Source organism: Polyodon spathula, chromosome 2 (assembly GCF_017654505.1).
Source record: "Polyodon spathula isolate WHYD16114869_AA chromosome 2, ASM1765450v1, whole genome shotgun sequence".
Lineage (NCBI taxonomy): Eukaryota > Metazoa > Chordata > Actinopteri > Acipenseriformes > Polyodontidae > Polyodon > Polyodon spathula.
This window is the reverse complement of record NC_054535.1, coordinates 104,509,515-104,527,502: the sequence shown is the minus strand read 5'-3', so window position 1 is coordinate 104,527,502 and position 17,988 is coordinate 104,509,515. Positions and strand designations below refer to the sequence as shown.

The window sequence follows — 17,988 nt, the reverse complement described above, 5'->3', positions numbered from 1 at the left end:
GCTGATACAGACCACAAGACAATATCTGGTTGAAGGTTAGTGGTGGCAATCTCAGGTGGAAAAATAAGCCGTTGACCAACATCTGCCGGCATTTTCCAGTCTCTAGCAGCTTCCAGTTGTCCTGAGCGAGGATTGGTTTTAACACCTTTTCTTGGTGGTTGCTCTCCTGGGCGGAGGAATGTTGTCTTTTGTGTGTAATGTTTTGATGGAACAGGTGGCAACTTATTGGTCAGGTTACGCTTGTCTTCCATTGCTAAGGCCAAACATCGCAGCACCTGGTCATGGCGCCAAGTAAACCGACCTTGGCTAAGAGTCACCTTACATCCCATCAAAATGTGCCTTAATGTTGCAGGTGATGAACACAAATGACATGAGGGATCCTCTCCTACCCAGAGGTTTAGGTTCTGTGGTGATGAGAGAACATCATATGTTGACCTGATGAGGAAACTGATCCTGCTCTGTTCCATTGACCATAGGTCTTGCCAGCCAATCTTGCGCTGTTCCACACTTTCCCATCTCATCCATTCTCCCTGCTTGGCCTGGGAAATGGCCTTTATACACCTCATCTTCTCTTCCTGCTTTTGCACCTCGTTGACTACCAGCTTCCTCCTTTGAGCTGGGGCTGCCTTGTGCCATGTAGGAGAAGCTGAACTGAGACTAAGACCCCCTCTTCCATGCTGAACTTGCCCCATGATATCATCAATTCGAAAGGCAACCTTTGCATCTTCCACAGCTTTCTTTGCCACCCACTTTCTTCCAGTTTTCAACACAGGTTCTGCCTCCCTTACGCATTTGTTGCGTGACTCTACTAATGTCATTTCTAATCTGACCTTGGCTCACTTCAACTCCTCGGTTAGAGCGGAGACTGGTAGCTGCAGTATTCTTTTACCATAAAGTCCCACTCTGCTGAGGCAGCGTGGAACTCCCAACCATTTCCTGATGTATGAACTGATTAAAGCTTCCAGCTTCTCTACTGTTGTCAAAGAAACCTTGTACACAGTCAGTGGCCACAGCAACCTCGTCAGTAGACCACACTGAAAGCACCAGAGTTTTAGTTTGCCTGGTAAAGCGCTGCTGTCTATGCTCTTCAACCCTTCCACTACTTGTTGTCTAACTTCTCCCACACAAACTGTGTCCTTTAGATCCCCGTCGTACCATCTCCCAAGACTCTTCACTGGCTTCTCAGAGACTGTTGGTATTGCCTCACCATTAATGAAGAATGTTTTATCTACTACTTTGCCTTTAATTATAGAGATGCTCCTTGATTTAGTGGGCTTGAATTGCATTCATGCCCATTCAATGTTATTGGTTAATTTGCCCAATAACCGATTAGTGCAGGCTACTGTTGTAGTCATTGTTGTCATGTCATCCATGTATGCTCGAATTGGTGGTAGTTGCATTCCAGAAGCCAAGCGCTCTCCTCCTACTACCCATTTTGATGCCCTAATGATTACTTCCATGGCCATGGTAAAAGCCAGTGGAGAAATGGTGCATCCTGCCATTATTCCAACTTCTAGGCATTGCCATGTTGTGCTGAATTCTGACGTTGAAAAACTAAATTGCAAATCTCCAAAGTAGGCTTTCACTAAATTTGTTATTGTCATCGGTACACTGAAAAAATCAAATGCTGCCCAAAGAAGTTCATGTGGCACTGAACCATATGCATTAGCCAAATCCAGGAATGTCACATGGAGCTCCTTCCTCTCCTTTTTAGCTGATTGAATTTGTTGCCAGATCACATTGATGTGTTCTAAGCATCCTGGGAAACCTGGAATGCCTGCTTTTTGTATTGAAGTGTCAATGAAGTTGTTCTTTAATAGGTAGGTTGACAATCTCTGAGCAATAATGCTGAAGAAAATCTTGCCTTCTACGTTTAATAGGGAAATAGGACGAAACTGACTGATGCTTGTAGAATCTTTTTCTTTTGGTATAAAGACTCCACCTGCTCGGCGCCATGCTCTTGGTACAACCTGTTTTTCCCATGCCACTTTCATCAATTTCCACAGAATTCGTAGAACTCCTGAAGCACTCTTGTACACTCTGTACGGAACTCCATTAGGCCCTGGAGATGATGAAGCCCTTGCTTTTTTCACAGCTTGCTCTACTTCTTTCCACTTAGGTGCGCAGTCCTCCATTTGGTATTCTGGTGGATTGATAGGTGGGATGTCTGAAGGAATTGACATAGGCTCCTGCCTTTTTGAATCTGTATGTGTTTCCTCCAAATATCTCTCCAGCTCAACCTTAGATGCTTTTAGTGTGCCATTCTTCTCACTGGTGAATAACTTCTTTACAAATTTGAATGGGTCTTTATAAAAGTTAGCTCTCGCACGCTCCTTCTTTTTGTAGCGTTTCCGTAGGCGCTCAGCTCTGCGCAATGTTGCAAGCTTATCTTTTATGACCCTTTGTAAGAGATTGAGTCCCTCCTTCTGACTTTGTTCTGCTCTTCTCCATTGCTTCCTCAGCTGTCTCCTTTCTCTAACTAAGCGTTCAATCTCCTGCTGCCGTCTAGACTTTCCAGGAATAGTTTGTACTTTTTCCTTCCTTTTTTCAATTCCAAACCTCTCACTTCCATATGCGTAGATGATGTCCCCAAATTTATCCAGCTTCTTTTCAACTGTTCCACTTAACCTTTCCAATGCAAAGCAGAGATCTGTATTTACTGTGTCCCATGCAGTTTTTTCACAAGCTCTTGGCCATTTAACTCCAGGCTTGTGCCCGTTGAGGTTCTTTTCTCTCTTATGCTGGTTTGTCTGACCGGGTTCACAAGGATCATTAGGTTCATCAATAACTGTGTCCATGCAAGTCCTCCTCACGTCTATGACAGGGGTGCTGATATCCTGAGAACTGTGGTTTGCTTCCTGTCACTGGATTTCATTTGACTGACTTCGTAAGAAGTACTGATCAATGCGAGGCCCTTGTCCCTTCTCCCTCAGCATTTCATTCTCCCTTGATGAATCTTCAAACCCCTGACCATTGTCGCCTTGCTCCAGCCACAGACACAAACCTGGAGTTCCATGTCTTTGAGATCTTGAACTAGTCTTTTGTGAAGTACTCTCCATACTCATATCTGTTTCCGTTCCTAAGTCGTTAACCGTGTTGTCCAACTTTGAGTCATCTTCCACCCTCACTCTCGTAGACTCTAGGAGTATTTTTCTCTTTAATTTCTTAGAAGCCTTGGGCGGGTGTCTCCAGCATCCTGTAACCACAGAGCTGGATACTGCGGACAAGGGTAGCTAACCCTTACCAGCCCCAATGGGGTCTCTTTCCTGCACTATTCACAGCAGTCACTGGACGTATCCAGATCTTCATGATTTCCATTACACGAGAGTAGATGTTAAAACTTCAAGCTGATTTGAACTCGGCTCTCACCAAGAGAAGCACCAACTAAGACTTAGCTTTACAGTAAACTAATGTGATCCATATGTGTCTCCATCCATTTGCATTTTCTTCCATATGATGACCATTCAGGTAAGAGGGAGCCAGATCACGTAAAGCTTTGTAGGTTATGAGCAGAAGCTTAAAATCAGCCCAAAACCGAACTGGAAGCCAATGTCAATGTTTTTACCTGACTGAAATTTGTCATAAACATTATGCAAGGCAATAAATCAGTTAAGCTGGTTCATTGATACCCTCTCCAAGACTTTAGATAAGGGGAGAATGGAAATAGGCCTATAGTTGTTAAGAACTTTTAGGTCTAAAGTAGTTTTTTAAGAAGGGGTTGTACCACACATAGTATAGCATAGTATAGTATTTCAAGAAGTATCTCCCTGCAGCAACAAAAGTTAAAACACGATCACCAAAAGCAGCATCAGTGCTTAAAATATAAAACAAAAAAATAAGTTGCATATTCTTCAAAATAGTTTCATTAACTAATGAGATAAGCGTTCCTGAGAAAGCATTGTAAAACAAAGCAGTCAAATGAGGTCTAAAATACATTTTAGGGTGGTAGCATTAAGACCAGTGTTAAGAGTGTTGAGAACATTAAAGTAGACCCCCCCCCATAGTGGCAAACTATTTTAACATATTTTTCTCTCCCCTAATTTCAGTGAAATGTCTTGACAATAGATTTATTGTAGCATTTTAATGCAAATAAATTCCAAATGGGTTGTTTTCCTGTTGTCGTTTGACAATCCACTCCATTTCCCAATAACTTACAGTGCAATGTCTAAAAGAACAATTTTCATTGAAGAGCAATGCTACTTTAATCTTAGCACAAAGATGGAAGCCCTCTCATGTTACTCTGCAAGAAGAGGTAATATAAATTCCTGTACCTCTACCCATGTGATAGTTAGATTGATTGTATTTCACTCATTTGGTCTGCAAATCATGGATCGTGACCAAACAGTACACAATATATTGTATTTCCAGACATATCCCTCACATGCAGGGAGTCCAATTTGACACCACAGTGAGGGATGCAGTAGATGCAGGCATATCTCAATGAATCCCTGTAACAGTGTATGCCTATTGCCAATTCCAAATAGATGACAGAAGGGTTCTGTACCGATTTTCCCCCTGCAAAGCAACCACTCACCCCATCCCTCACTCTGTCACCAGCAATCTGGACAAGCACTGATCCGGCGTTGAGATTTAAAGCTGGGATTTAAACTCCTGACCTTCAGATGTAAAATGTCAATGTTCTAATCCACCAGTGTATTAAACCTTCGGGTCGGTTTACTCAAAACAGTAACTACATTAACATTCTTAACCAAAAACAGACAGTCAATACACAAGGAAGATATTTTGTATCAGGTCTTTCAATGTGATAAAAAGGTCAGGGGATATTAAAATATTTAGACTGTTTCTGGCACACAAGGAAACACATTGGAACACAAAGAAAAGGCTTGGATTCAAAGCTGCTTCGTTTCCCCTGTAGATATGGAACCACTGTGAGGAGCAAAGCCAGGAAACATGCCACTCTGTATGACATTTTTATTCGCGCTTCATTCATGGAGGGAAAGAAAGTATGTGTTCTAGTTCATTTTATCTTTTGTCTATTAGTTAGACATTGGGATAGAAATATTGAATACTACAAGCTATCACCCTTACACTGTTTTTAAATTGATGCCTAATTTATGTCATACAAATACCCTCTTTGCTACACACACAACACCTTCTTTTCTACATACACAAACACACTCACACAGTATATTCTTTGCTACTTATACACACACTACCTTCTTTGATATACACAGACACACACTACCATTTTTGCTACATACACACACTAAATTCTTTGCTACTGTAACAGGGCGGTAGGAAAGCCCTTTTTAAATATATTTTGTTTGTTTAATTTTAGAACAGGGTCTCCCCCTCCGTCCCTGTGTTATTTATTGTATTTGTTTATTGTGTTTTATTTTGTTTATAGATGTCGGTGAACGTTGTGTGTTATTGTTTTGTAGCATGGATGTGAAGCCCCATCCACATTAAAAACCTTCTACTAATGTGTGGCTGTCAGCTAGTGCGTTGTTAAACTAGCAAGCAGCCACACAAATGAATGAACTTGTGCAGATTGTGGCCGAGGGGTAATAGAATAATTACAAACTAGTTAAACCCCTCGGCCACGGTATTTAAGCCTGCAGCTTTCCCTGCTGAAGAAAGGAAGGAAGGCTAGGAGGAAAGAGGAGGAGCTGCAAAAAGCAGCAACAGAGACACCGGCAGCAACCGCAGCAGCAGAAGAGGTGGTGGACCCGGGCTCCAACTCGATTTGGACCTCTGGACTGGGCAGCCGAGCAGGAAGAATGGAGGGCTGAAGGGGCCCCCATGTGCGGGCCTGTGGTGAGTTTGGGCACGTTTGGGAGGACTGCCCCTATGGAGACCCCCAATATGAGGAGGCCTGGAACCAGGGCCTGGTTGGGGATGCGGCAGAGTGGTTCTGGGCAAGAGACCAAACTCCGCCAATGCCCAAGAGGGAGGATCCCGAAAGGCCACAGACCAAGCCTGCCCCAGCGGAGGAGGAGTGCCTGCTGGTCCCACCACAGCCACTGGAGGAGAGCAGCTGGGAAGCCTTCCTCCACACCATAGGGGTGACACACGAATGCTACCTCTGTGGGGAGTGGGGGCACTTTCCACTCAACTTCTCCCTCCCACTAGAAGAATCCCTTCTGTTTCTGCCACCTCCACCAAGAGAGGAGGAGCCCGAGTGTCCTGCGCCTGAGTGGGAGGAGTCCGAACATCCTGTGCCTGAGTGGGAGGAGCCCGAGCATCCTGCGCCTGAGTGGGAGGAGCCCGAGCGTCCTGCGCCTGAATGAGAGGAGTCTGAACGTCCTGCGCCTGAGTGGGAGGAGTCAGAACATCCTGCGCCTGAGTGGGAGGAGCCTGAGTATTCTGCGCCTGAGTGGGAGGAGCCTGAGCATCCTTCGCTTGAGTGGGAAGAGTCCAAGTGTCCTGCGCCTGAGTGGGAAGAGCCCGAGTGTCCTGCGCCTGGGAGTCCACAGCCCAAGAAGGGGGAGCCAGTGAATCCACAGCCCAGGTACCCACAAGCAGAGGAAGAATGCCTGCTGGTTCCACCTCCACCTCAATGGGAGGACTGCTTGTCTCTCCCACCTCTACCAACAGAGGGAGAATACCTGCTGGTTCCACCTCCACCTCAATGGGAGGACAGCTTGTTGCTCCCACCTCCACAAGCAGAGGGAGAATACCTGCTGATGTCACCTCCACCTTCATGGGAGGACTGCTTGTCGCTCCCACTTCCACCAGCAGAGGGAAAGTACTTGCTGGTGGCACCTCCACCACCGTGGGAGGACTATGCGCCGCTCCCACCTCCACCAGTGGAGGGAGTATGCCTGCTGTTTTCCCCACTGCAGCCTGAAGAGGAGGAGCCCCTGCCACCTTTGCTGCCAGAAGGGGAGGAGCCCCAGCTGCCTTCACTGCCAGAAGGGGAGGCGCCGCCCAAGGATGCCTACCTCAAGCCGCCCAAGAATGCCTGCCTCGTGCCGCCGAAGGATGCCTGCCTCGCACCGCTCAAGGATGCTATGTCCGCATCACCTGGGGCTGCCTGTCACTACACATCGTCTGGGGCTGCCTGTCTCTCCACATCGCCTGGGACTGCCTGTCGCTCAGCATCGCCTGGGGCTGCTTCTCCCTCTTTTATCCCCTAGGGCCGCTGAGGGTCCCGCTTCGCCTGGGGTCGCCTGCCTCTTCTCTGCTTTGCCTGGGATTGTCGTCTCTCCTCTGCGTCGCCTGGGGTTGCTGCCTGCTCTACTTTGCCTGGGGCTGCTGCTGGCTCTGCTTCAGCTGGGGACACTGACGGCTTTGCTTCGCCTGGGACCGCTGCCAGCACTGCTTCACCTGGGGCCATTGCCTGGCTTGTGCCGCCTGGAGCTGGTACTAGTCCTGCAGGACCGCAGGAAGCACCAGGGCTGGTGTCTCGGAAAAGGGGGCTGCCGGCTACAAAGAAGGGGGGGAGGTCAGGAGACCAGCTAACCCAGCCGCACATTCGCGGCAGGAGGAACAGTGGCTGAAGCACTGGAAGGGGGAGCTGCCAGCCACGAATGAGTGGGGGGAAAAGGGACTTTGAGACTAATGGGGAGCTGGTCTTTGGGGCCATGTGTGCTTCACACAAGGAGGGGGATATGTAGCAGGGCAGTAGGAAAGCCCTCCTTAAATATATTTTGTTTGTTTATTTTTAGAATGGGGTCTCCCCCTCCATCCCTGTGTTATTTATTGTATTTGTTTATTGTGTTTTATTTTGTTTATAGATGTTGGCGAACGCTATGTGTTATTGTTTTGTAGCATGGATGGGAAGCCCCATCCACATTAAAAACCTTGTGTTAATGTGTGGCTGTCGGCTAGTGCGTTGTTAAACTAGCTGGCAGTCACACAAATGAATAACTTGTGCAGATTGTTGCCTAGGGATAATAGAATAATTACAAACTATTTAAACCCCTTGGCCACAGTATTTAAACCTGCAGCTCTCCCTGCTCTGGGTGGGGTGTTCAGAGGCGGAACGAGAGCAAGCAAGGAGAGAAATCTAAAATTTTAAATAAATAAGGATCAGTGAAGGCAGTTGCCCAGCCTGACCTTATGTCTATTTGTATTTTGTGTTCGAGATTTGTTTTATTTCAAATCTTTTATTTTGCTCTGTGAGCAAGTGTTTATTTTTATTTAAATATTTTATTTATTTTTGTTCTTTAATAAATGGCGCACGTGCCACTGGACCGTACCTGTCTGTTGTTGTTCCTCCTTCTGGTCTGAGTCACCGCAACTCCATTTCCTGCCACAGCTACATACACAATATCTTCTTTGCTAATTCTTTCTTTTTTTTTTTTTTTTTTTTTTTTTTTTTTTTTTTTTTTTTTTTTTTTTTTGTTTTTTTTTTGTTTTTTTTTGTTTTTTTTTTTTTTTTTTTTTGGGGGGGGGGGTTTTTTTGTTTTTTTTTTTTTTTTTTGTTTGCACAATACCACCTTTGCTATACACACAATATCTTCTTTGCTAAATGCACAATACCACCTTTGCTATACACACAATATCTTCTTTGCTAAATGCACAATACCACCTTTGCTATACACACAATATCTTCTTTGCTACATACACAATACCACCTTTGCTATACACCCACACACACCTTCTTTGCCATGCTACGTCTCCCATAATAATCATGTAGAGCATTGTAGTCTTGCAAGAAAAAGCAGCTTCAAATGTCAAGGGAAGCTACCTTCTCTTTAAAGAGAGTATTGGTTCTTGGTTCTGTTGCTCCAATAGCGAGGTATTAACATTGTTTTCTCTATATCTCTCTTTATCTGGCATTGAACTTGATGTAATCTTGTGTAGGAAACTGCCTAGAACTACACTTCCTCAATCCATTCAAACCATTTGGCATTGTGACCTTTCAACTCTGCTGGCCCAGCCTAATCTACATATACAGAGGTTGAGTCAGTGGGATCTGCCGTTGAAAGGCAAACTCACATGATTTGATTGAAATGATTTGAGCGAAAGTCTCAGACAGGTAAAGAGAGATATAGAGAGATATGATAATAACTCAATATTAGATAGACAGAAACAAGAACCCCTACCCATTAGATATGCTTTATCTACTGTAAGTCCCTGAGCTTCACAGTGCCTACTGTACTAATGCTTTAGCATGATTTCAGGCCATGCTTTTTACTGCTTTGCTGTGCTTTTACTGTGCTCCTCTTTTATAAGGGGTACCATAACTGCAGTTCTTGCTTACTTGTTGGTGCTTGAGTTTTCAATTTAACACTTAAAAAGAAACAGCCTGGCATTTTCTAAATAAGAACTGCAGCTACTGTACATTTTTTAAGAACAGCCCTTTATTACAGCTTTATCTACTGCTGCGGAGGAAGGCTGTGATAATATGGTTTGAAGCCAGCTAGCTAGTTAGGAGATCCATCAAACACATAATACTGACCACTCTTTTTCTGTCCGGAATCATATTGTACTAAACACATTATTCACGGATCGAGCTGAAACAGGATAAGATAAAAGTATAGCTCTCAACAGCCATGTTTGGCAAATAATGACAGTGTTCATTCATTGCAGCTGACTCTCATACAACAGAACAAGGCATAAAAAAACACACAGCAACATAAGATTGGTAGTTTATAAGTTCTGTCTTCAAAATAACAAAAGGGTGACATTTCATGAGTTAGTACTTTTGTAAAACATTACATAATGAGAGAGTTAGTGGAGGTCACACAGAAGCAGACATGTATGCAGAAAATGAAGAGTTCTTATGCCACACTGAATTACAGTACATACAGGGCGATACATGCAGGGCTGTAAAAACTCAAATGACATGCAAGTGCAAAATGAGGGGAGCATTGCAATTACCAGGGCTAGTAATATCCCACCTGCTGTAGTAGGTTCCTCCCCGTCCGCTGCTGTTGAATAACAAAGACAGGTTGATTAGACACTTGTTCAGAACTATTTTAACATCCTGATTGACTAAAGCACGCACAAAAACAATAGGTCTGCAAAAGGGCTTCTTTGATATGGGGTTTCCTTATATGCAAATACTTTTCCAAACTATACTGCAATAATACAACCAGCAACTGTTTGTAATATTTAGGAAGTAGTCTATGCGCTTCATCTACAGTTGGTTAAAAAAGGGCTAGTGTACTATTCGTTAATAAAGGGTTACCGTGACAATGTCATTTTTCTGTTTTTCCCATGCTTGATCCGTGGTTATACTATGCATTTACCATTATTTACTGTGCTTTGCCATGTTTTTTAATATGATGTTCCATACTCTATGCTTTATTTATGTATTGGCTATGCTTTTACTATGGGAAACTTGTATAAGGGACGTATTATTTGTCTCTAATACTTGTGACATTATCCAAATAGTTATGCTCTCAGAACCATGTCATTACTTTAAAGGTGTGATTTTCATGTACTTTATGACCTTTACTGTAAATGTGTAACATTTTAGCAGCACAACAAAGTTCTTGCAAGGTCTTCTGTTGCTATGGTTTTGTTTTGTTTTCCAGATTTTATTTTCACTTTGACTGCGGTGATGCCTACGGCTCTTATTCACAAAGCATTTACCACCTTGCCAAGTTAACACCACCTTTTCTTCCTAAATTAAAATAAAAAAGCTTCAAATAAAACATCTCAGGAGGTTCATTTAAGACCTCCTACACACATCTTAGTTGTGTCTTCATTGTTCTACAGCCTTAACGGCTGTTTTTTCCTGTAACAAAAAAGGTGCAGACTTTGTGAAGACGGCCCCATGTACCATAGCCACAATTACATTGCTGGTGACATGAACAATTTCAGTCAGCTTGTTTAATGAAATGAAGTTCTATTTGTTACTTGTACTTATTTCAAAGCCAGGGCTGTCAAGATGCTGATACAAACTGAGAGGTAGGGTTTTAAAGTAGGTTGTTGTCTTCTCAGAAAGGGACCTGCATTTGTCGCTGAAAAGCACGTTTTTTTGTCAGTCATTTTATATACCACAGCTGGGCTACTCTTGTAAAACACAGTCGTTAGACTGCCAGAGAAGGCTTAAAAAGTGTGATTTTAATGTACTTTGCATGGTGCTGGGTAAATTATGTTTTCTTTATTTTTATTTAACTATATTTTCCTATATTTCCTATGAATAATATTATTAAAATACGTAAAACCTATAGATGAGGATAATACGATTATTCTGCCGTTGTTATTTGATACAACTCTTTGTGTACACACTTGCAAATACGTGCTGGAGATTTTACTAAGGAATCTTGACACTCTATATTTTCACATAAGTGCAAAGCCTAACAACAACATCAAGTCAGTAGCCTATTTTATATCTTTAAATGTGTTGCAGGGCTATTTCTTATAGATTCGAGGGTGTGCTTGTGCATACTTTTCTAAGTAAGTCAGAGGAGCACAGCGCATCAATAATTCCTGCAAATATAGTGCCTTACAGATAGTGATCAAAATTTTAAAATCAATCCTAAGTGTAACAGAATGCCAGTGCAGTGATCTAAGAATGGAAGTGATATGTTGTGAACGGCTGGTGTGTGCAAGCATTCTAACTGCAGCATTGTGAACTAGTTGGAGCCAGCGAGGCTTACAATCAGGAAGGCCAGCAAACAGAATAATGGTGTCAAACTTGATCTCATCTTGTTCCGATATCCAGATGTTACACAAAGGTTAAAGGTTGCATAAATGTATAATGTGTTTATGTAATTTCCATTTAAATGTAAGTTATTTCATGAACCCGAGGTATTTTCTTGACCGTATAACCTCCGTTCTGCCATCATGTTTGTTTTCTACAGTTTAAAACATGCCTGTTTCAGTGAAACGTATTGGAGGACGATGGTCAATCATTGGCATTGATTTTTAGATCAACCAACTACTAGGAATCAGAGTTGTTATGAAATGTTTTTACGTAATTATAGGTGGCTCGTTGTGAAATTTATTAGCTGTCGTAGTACAGTACTTCGCCAAACTCAAGAACTGCTTTTTAAGTTAAAGTAATATTCTGGAGTGTGTATGTATATGTGTCTATTTGTTGTATTTTATGCTCATGTTTTTAAGCTGGGCAGTGCTTTGAAATGGATGAAAGTGCTAGGTAAACTAAAACATAACTACAAAATAAAAAAAAAATAGCAATATTAACACTTTTTTTTAATGATTTATTCCATTCAAAGGATTTATTTTGCATGAAATAAATTACTTATTCAAATTTTTCCCAATGCTTTCATGTGGCAAAGACTGACTTGTGATATCTTTCCAGCATCCCTGCTGCCTCATGTGTTTTTGGTACGTAACCATGTTGGCTGGTAGAAATTATAATGAATGGATGATGAGTGCAGTTGAAAATATGTTTTTTTTAACTAATCTAGCATAACATCTATGGATAAAATACATGCTTGCAAATGTGTTTCCCAACATTGCAACATTTCAGATTTGGGGTCAGTTTCCCATGTGCTCGGGCTTTGCTCACTGCTGCCTTGTTTGTGTTTAAGAAAAACTACCGAAGATTAATGCAATATTATCACAGACACTAAATGAAAGTAGTGAGAGAGACAGACAGAAAGCATAACATTGCTTTAAGTCATAGCCAGACACACACTGCTATTTCAGTGTCTGGTTACAATTCTGAAAATCCATTTTAATATACTTCAATGACTTATGTCAAATGTTAACCTTTAACAGAACACCTCATAGAAGATAATATTCGGGTCTTTTGCAGGTTAAACTGATTTTTCAGGGCAAGTTATTGGACCCCCCCCCCCCCACACACACACACACACACACTTTGAGCTTTGTTTTTCTGCCAGGATTTTTCAATTTATTTGGTAAGTGGCTTTGGAGAGCCATTGTGTGATAATATTCTGTCTTAGATACTGTAATTATATATTACATCCAGGATTCACCATGCCAAAATAAATATTCAGTGCTCTATACATTATCTGTGTCTAATACAAACTATGACTATGAGGCGATAAAAGAATAAATCAGAATTGGAATGCATTTGACAGCAAGCAATTTCTACAAAATCGTTGGCAAAGTCCATTACTTTACTAAGTTGGTAAGCGCTGCAGTCTAGTGAAGATGTTCTGTATTTAGTTGATGGGTTTGGCCAACTTTAAAAAAAGGGCCTTCCCTTTCACTGTTGTTAATTACAGACTGCCCAGGACCTTTCAGACAATCAGTGCACGTTTCTCCTGCTGTACACCACAACACACCTCAATGAAACCCAAGGCAAGACACTGATAATCACAAAGTGAAATTTATATCTAAATTTTGCAGCAACAGCATTTCCTAGAACTGGACTTGAAGGGCAACGTGTTTTTTTTTTCTTTTTTTATTTTTTATCTACATACCAGCTTCTGCAATTGTTACAAAATGTCCCAGCTGATATAAAAAGTGTTCACGTTCAACTCCACAAAACTAATATTTCATAGTAATTTCTCTAACATTTGTAAATAAAGCATGTCCATACTGGGATCACATTTTGTGCCTGAAATTGTGAATTGTTCTGCATGTTGTATTTGCATGTTCCTACTACCTCAAGAGACTTGTAAACCCTTACATGTTTTCCCCCTGCTGGGCCCTTAGTGAAAGCAAACAGCAGGGGAGCATACAGTACTATTGGCAAGATATCTTCAGCAACACAACTACATAAACCTCACTTTATGAAGAGATACATATAGCATGATGTAGTGCCTTAACAAAGTCCTGCTTATTCAAAGTGTTGACTAGATGGCTTACAATTAAAACTTAATTTGCATACTACATCTAGTCCAGTAGTTTGCATTTGGGCTCAGTCCCTGCTTGCTCACCTTCATGTATGTAATTATCTGTTTATCTTTAGCAGACAATTAACAAGGCCATAGTTAAAGATAAATAATTTTGACCACAATCACAAGGAGGGTTATACCAATGTGACAAATACACATCTCTTTATTAGAAATGATGATGAAACAAAGTGCACAGCAGATATAACCAGTGCAGTATAATGGGTTGATTTATAACACTTTGAAAGCAACATGGTGAGGTATTGTCTTTAGTATCTGTATTCTAAACTGCAGTTATAAGCTGATTTCAGACTGCTATGTGTAATACCGTAATAATAATAATAATAATAATAATAATAATAATAATATTATTAATTATTATATTAATTGTTGGGAGATTCCTTTTTTTAACGCATGTTAATTGCACTCTTGTCTTGTCCTTCATAGCATACCGTAATTAATTTGTTGGGAGATTCCTTTTTTTAACGCATGTTAATTGCACTCTTGTCTTGTCCTTCATAGCATACCGTAATTAATTTGTTGGGAGATTCCTTTTTTTAACGCATGTTAATTGCACTCTTGTCTTGTCCTTCATAGCATACCGTAATTAATTTGTTGGGAGATTCCTTTTTTTAACGCATGTTAATTGCACTCTTGTCTTGTCCTTCATAGCATACCGTAATTAATTTGTTGGGAGATTCCTTTTTTTAACGCATGTTAATTGCACTCTTGTCTTGTCCTTCATAGCATACCGTAATTAATTTGTTGGGAGATTCCTTTTTTTAACGCATGTTAATTGCACTCTTGTCTTGTCCTTCATAGCATACCGTAATTAATTTGTTGGGAGATTCCTTTTTTTAACGCATGTTAATTGCACTCTTGTCTTGTCCTTCATAGCATACCGTAATTAATTTGTTGGGAGATTCCTTTTTTTAACGCATGTTAATTGCACTCTTGTCTTGTCCTTCATAGCATACCGTAATTAATTTGTTGGGAGATTCCTTTTTTTAACGCATGTTAATTGCACTCTTGTCTTGTCCTTCATAGCATACCGTAATTAATTTGTTGGGAGATTCCTTTTTTTAACGCATGTTAATTGCACTCTTGTCTTGTCCTTCATAGCATACCGTAATTAATTTGTTGGGAGATTCCTTTTTTTAACGCATGTTAATTGCACTCTTGTCTTGTCCTTCATAGCATACCGTAATTAATTAAACAACCCTTCTAACGAAAAAATTTCGTTCAATTAAACGTGAGAACAGAACAGTAGTATCGTATGTCATTAATTTTAACAACCCTCTTAAGGAAAAAAAATCGCGTACAATTAACGTGAGACCGAACACAGGAAGTATCGTATGGCAATTAATTAAACAACCCTCTAAGGAAAAATTCCGTACAATTAACGTGAGAACAGAACAGGAAGTATCGTATGTCTTAATTAAACACCCTCTAAGGAAACAAATTGCGTACAATTAACGTGAGAACAACCGTATGGCATTAAGTACAACCCTCAAAGAAAAAATCGCGTACAATTAACGTGAGAACAGAACAGGAAGTATCCGTAATGCATTAAATTAAACAACCCTCTAAGGAAAAAATCGCGTACAATCCTTAACGTGAGAACAGAACAGGAAGTATCGTGCTTGGCATAATTAACAACCCTATTAATCGCGTACATTAACGGAGACAGAACATTTGTTCGTACTGGCAATATTAACCTCGTAAGGAACAGAACCGTACAATTGCACTCAGAAGTTCCTATGCATAATTAAACAACCTCTAACGAAAAAATTGTGTACATTTAACGTGAGAACAAACCGGAAGTATCGTAATGGCATTAATTTAAACAACCTCTAAGGAAAAAAATTCGTCACTTAACGTGAAGACAGAACCAGGAAGTAATCGTATGGCATTAATTAAATTTGTTTTGGAGATTCCTTTTTTTTTTCGCATGTTAATTGCACTCTTGTCTTGTCCTTCATAGCATACCGTAATTAATTTCCTGCTGAACCATTTTAGCTCATGCCAGAATTGAATACGTATAGACATCGTTTGAATATAAAATTAATCATATCTCCGTATTCTGTAGCAAAGCACTCAAATGGAAGGATTTGTGAATGGGACTCTTGTTTTTTTTTTTTTTAAACTTTGAGTTTATTGGATAGAAGCAGGGTTACTTGTATCTGTCAAAGTGAGTTCCAATATCTGCAGACCCATGAATCAAGCTAAGTACCACCCTGTAAGTATAACCAGTGCTGTTGGACAGCGTACTGTCTGCAGACATGTTAAACATTGTAGCTTTGTTTTATTTCAATCATACCACATTTATTCCTTTTTTTAAACAATATTATTTACAATTATGTTGGGAGATTCCTTTTATAACGCATGTTACTCACTCTTGTCTTGTCCTTCATAGCATACCGTAATTAATTTGTTGGGAGATTCCTTTTTTTAACGCAGGCACTCTTGTCTTGTCCTTCATAGCATACCGTAATTAATTTGTTGGGAGATTCCTTTATTATGTTATTACTCTTTCTTGTTATTATTATTATTATTATTATTATTATTGTCCTTCATAGCATTATTATTACTCTTGTCTTGTCCTTCATAGCATACCGTAATTAATTTTATGAACCATTTTAGCTCATGCCAGAATTGAATACGTATGACAGTTTAATAGGAAACTAATCATAATTTGTAAATGCAGTAAGGTGAGTAATAAACCGTCTCCATTGTGAATTAACAATTGGTTCAAAGGATTTAACAATGCTGGATTGTAAATAAATATAAAACTATAAAGAGAATCCAAAAAAATGAAAACAGGGTTTTATGCTGGTTTGTGTTTGGATGATGATAATAATAGCATTACTAATAAAACAAACTTAAATGAGATGGATGCAGTAATTATATCAATTAAATATGTCAGTGGTTCTCAATCCTGGTCCTGGGGGACCACTGTCCTGCTGGTTTTGTTCCAACCAAGCGCTCAGTTACATAATTGAACTCTTAATTGAACTAATTAGCTTAATTTGACTTTACAAAAAGTTGGAGAACTTGAGCTCCTTATACAATTTTATACCTAAATTGAAATCTCCATCTGTTTAAAATAATTAAAAAGCTCAGATTAGGCAAATTATTAGCTCAATTATGTAATTGAGTGCTTGGTTAAAACAAAAACCAGTAAGGCAGTTGTCCCCCTGGACCAGGAAAAAGAACCACTGAAATATGCGCTAATTTGATATATGTGTTTTTGTGTGTGTGTGTGTGTGTGTGTGTGTGTGTGTGTGTGTGTGTGTGTGTGTGTGTGTGTGTGTGTGTGTGTCTATAGATGCAGCTTCCAGGTCCCAATTGAATACCATAATCTTTGGCACACTTTCTATAATTATTGCATGCTCATTCTGTGAAAACTGTGGAGGAGAGTCTGCAATCTGTTCCATGTAAAACCTCAATTAACAAACTATCACTGATAGAAAATCATTTTTCTCATTGTTTGCTTTAAAACAACACTTTAAAACCCGGATTTACATTGATCTTGTAATGATTCATCAGGTAAGTTCTTTGGAAAATAGTCCCAAAAAACGTTATTAAACATACTTGTCAGAACTGCTTATAGTTTATCTGGACAGTGCCAGATATCTGAATGGAGCAACATAGCTAAACTGTTTGTCTTGGCTTGTTGTTGAAAAACCCTGAGCTCCAGTTGAGCTGACGGGCTGTGATTGGCTGATTCGGCAGTTGCAGAGACACAACTGGTTGCTGTCCTCAGTGCAAAGTATTGATTTGCTGGGCTTTAAAACAAAAAAAGGCAAAGACACTGAACTAAATATTGAAACATTAAATACTAAATAGCCCTAAATACCCCCCCCCCCCCCCCCCCCCCCAGTGCCCCCGACCCCCACCCCGTGCAGAGGCTGTGACAGATGCCTTCATACTGGGCAGTCAGTGGGGCTGTGTGTTCCTCTCCTAATACGACTGATAGTTTTTCTGGGTCTGTCATGTGTTGAAAATGTGGGAGAGGAGTAATGATTTTTTAAAAGAATATGTCCTTTGTTCAGGTGTATTTATCGCAGTGTAGGAGAAAGTGTATCTCTGTCTCAACCTCTCCTGTCTCACAGTGACCACATAGCCACTGGGTAGCCAAGTCTGCCTGTGCCAGCCTTTTTCAATGGCCAGGCTGTGGTCACTGAGCATGTACTTGGCCAGGATTTGCATATACTTTTTATCTTTGACGGTGAAGAGATACTCTGCTAGGGCAAAGTTTCTTTTTAGGGTCCAATGGCAATCAAATTTAATT

General features: G+C 40.6%; 1 protein-coding gene across 3 annotated transcripts in view; it reads right to left on the bottom strand.

The window, feature by feature from the left end:
* LOC121306240 (EGF-like repeat and discoidin I-like domain-containing protein 3) overlaps positions 1-17,988 on the bottom strand; it is a 166,565-nt gene that overhangs the window by 111,785 nt on the left and 36,792 nt on the right. For 2 of the 3 annotated variants that reach the window (XM_041237981.1, XM_041237988.1), the window contains exon 3: positions 9,813-9,842. In XM_041237981.1, coding sequence (XP_041093915.1) covers positions 9,813-9,842 — 30 coding nt within the window. The remainder of the gene's footprint in view (positions 1-9,812; positions 9,843-17,988) is intronic. The other variant, XM_041237996.1, reaches the window with a different exon arrangement.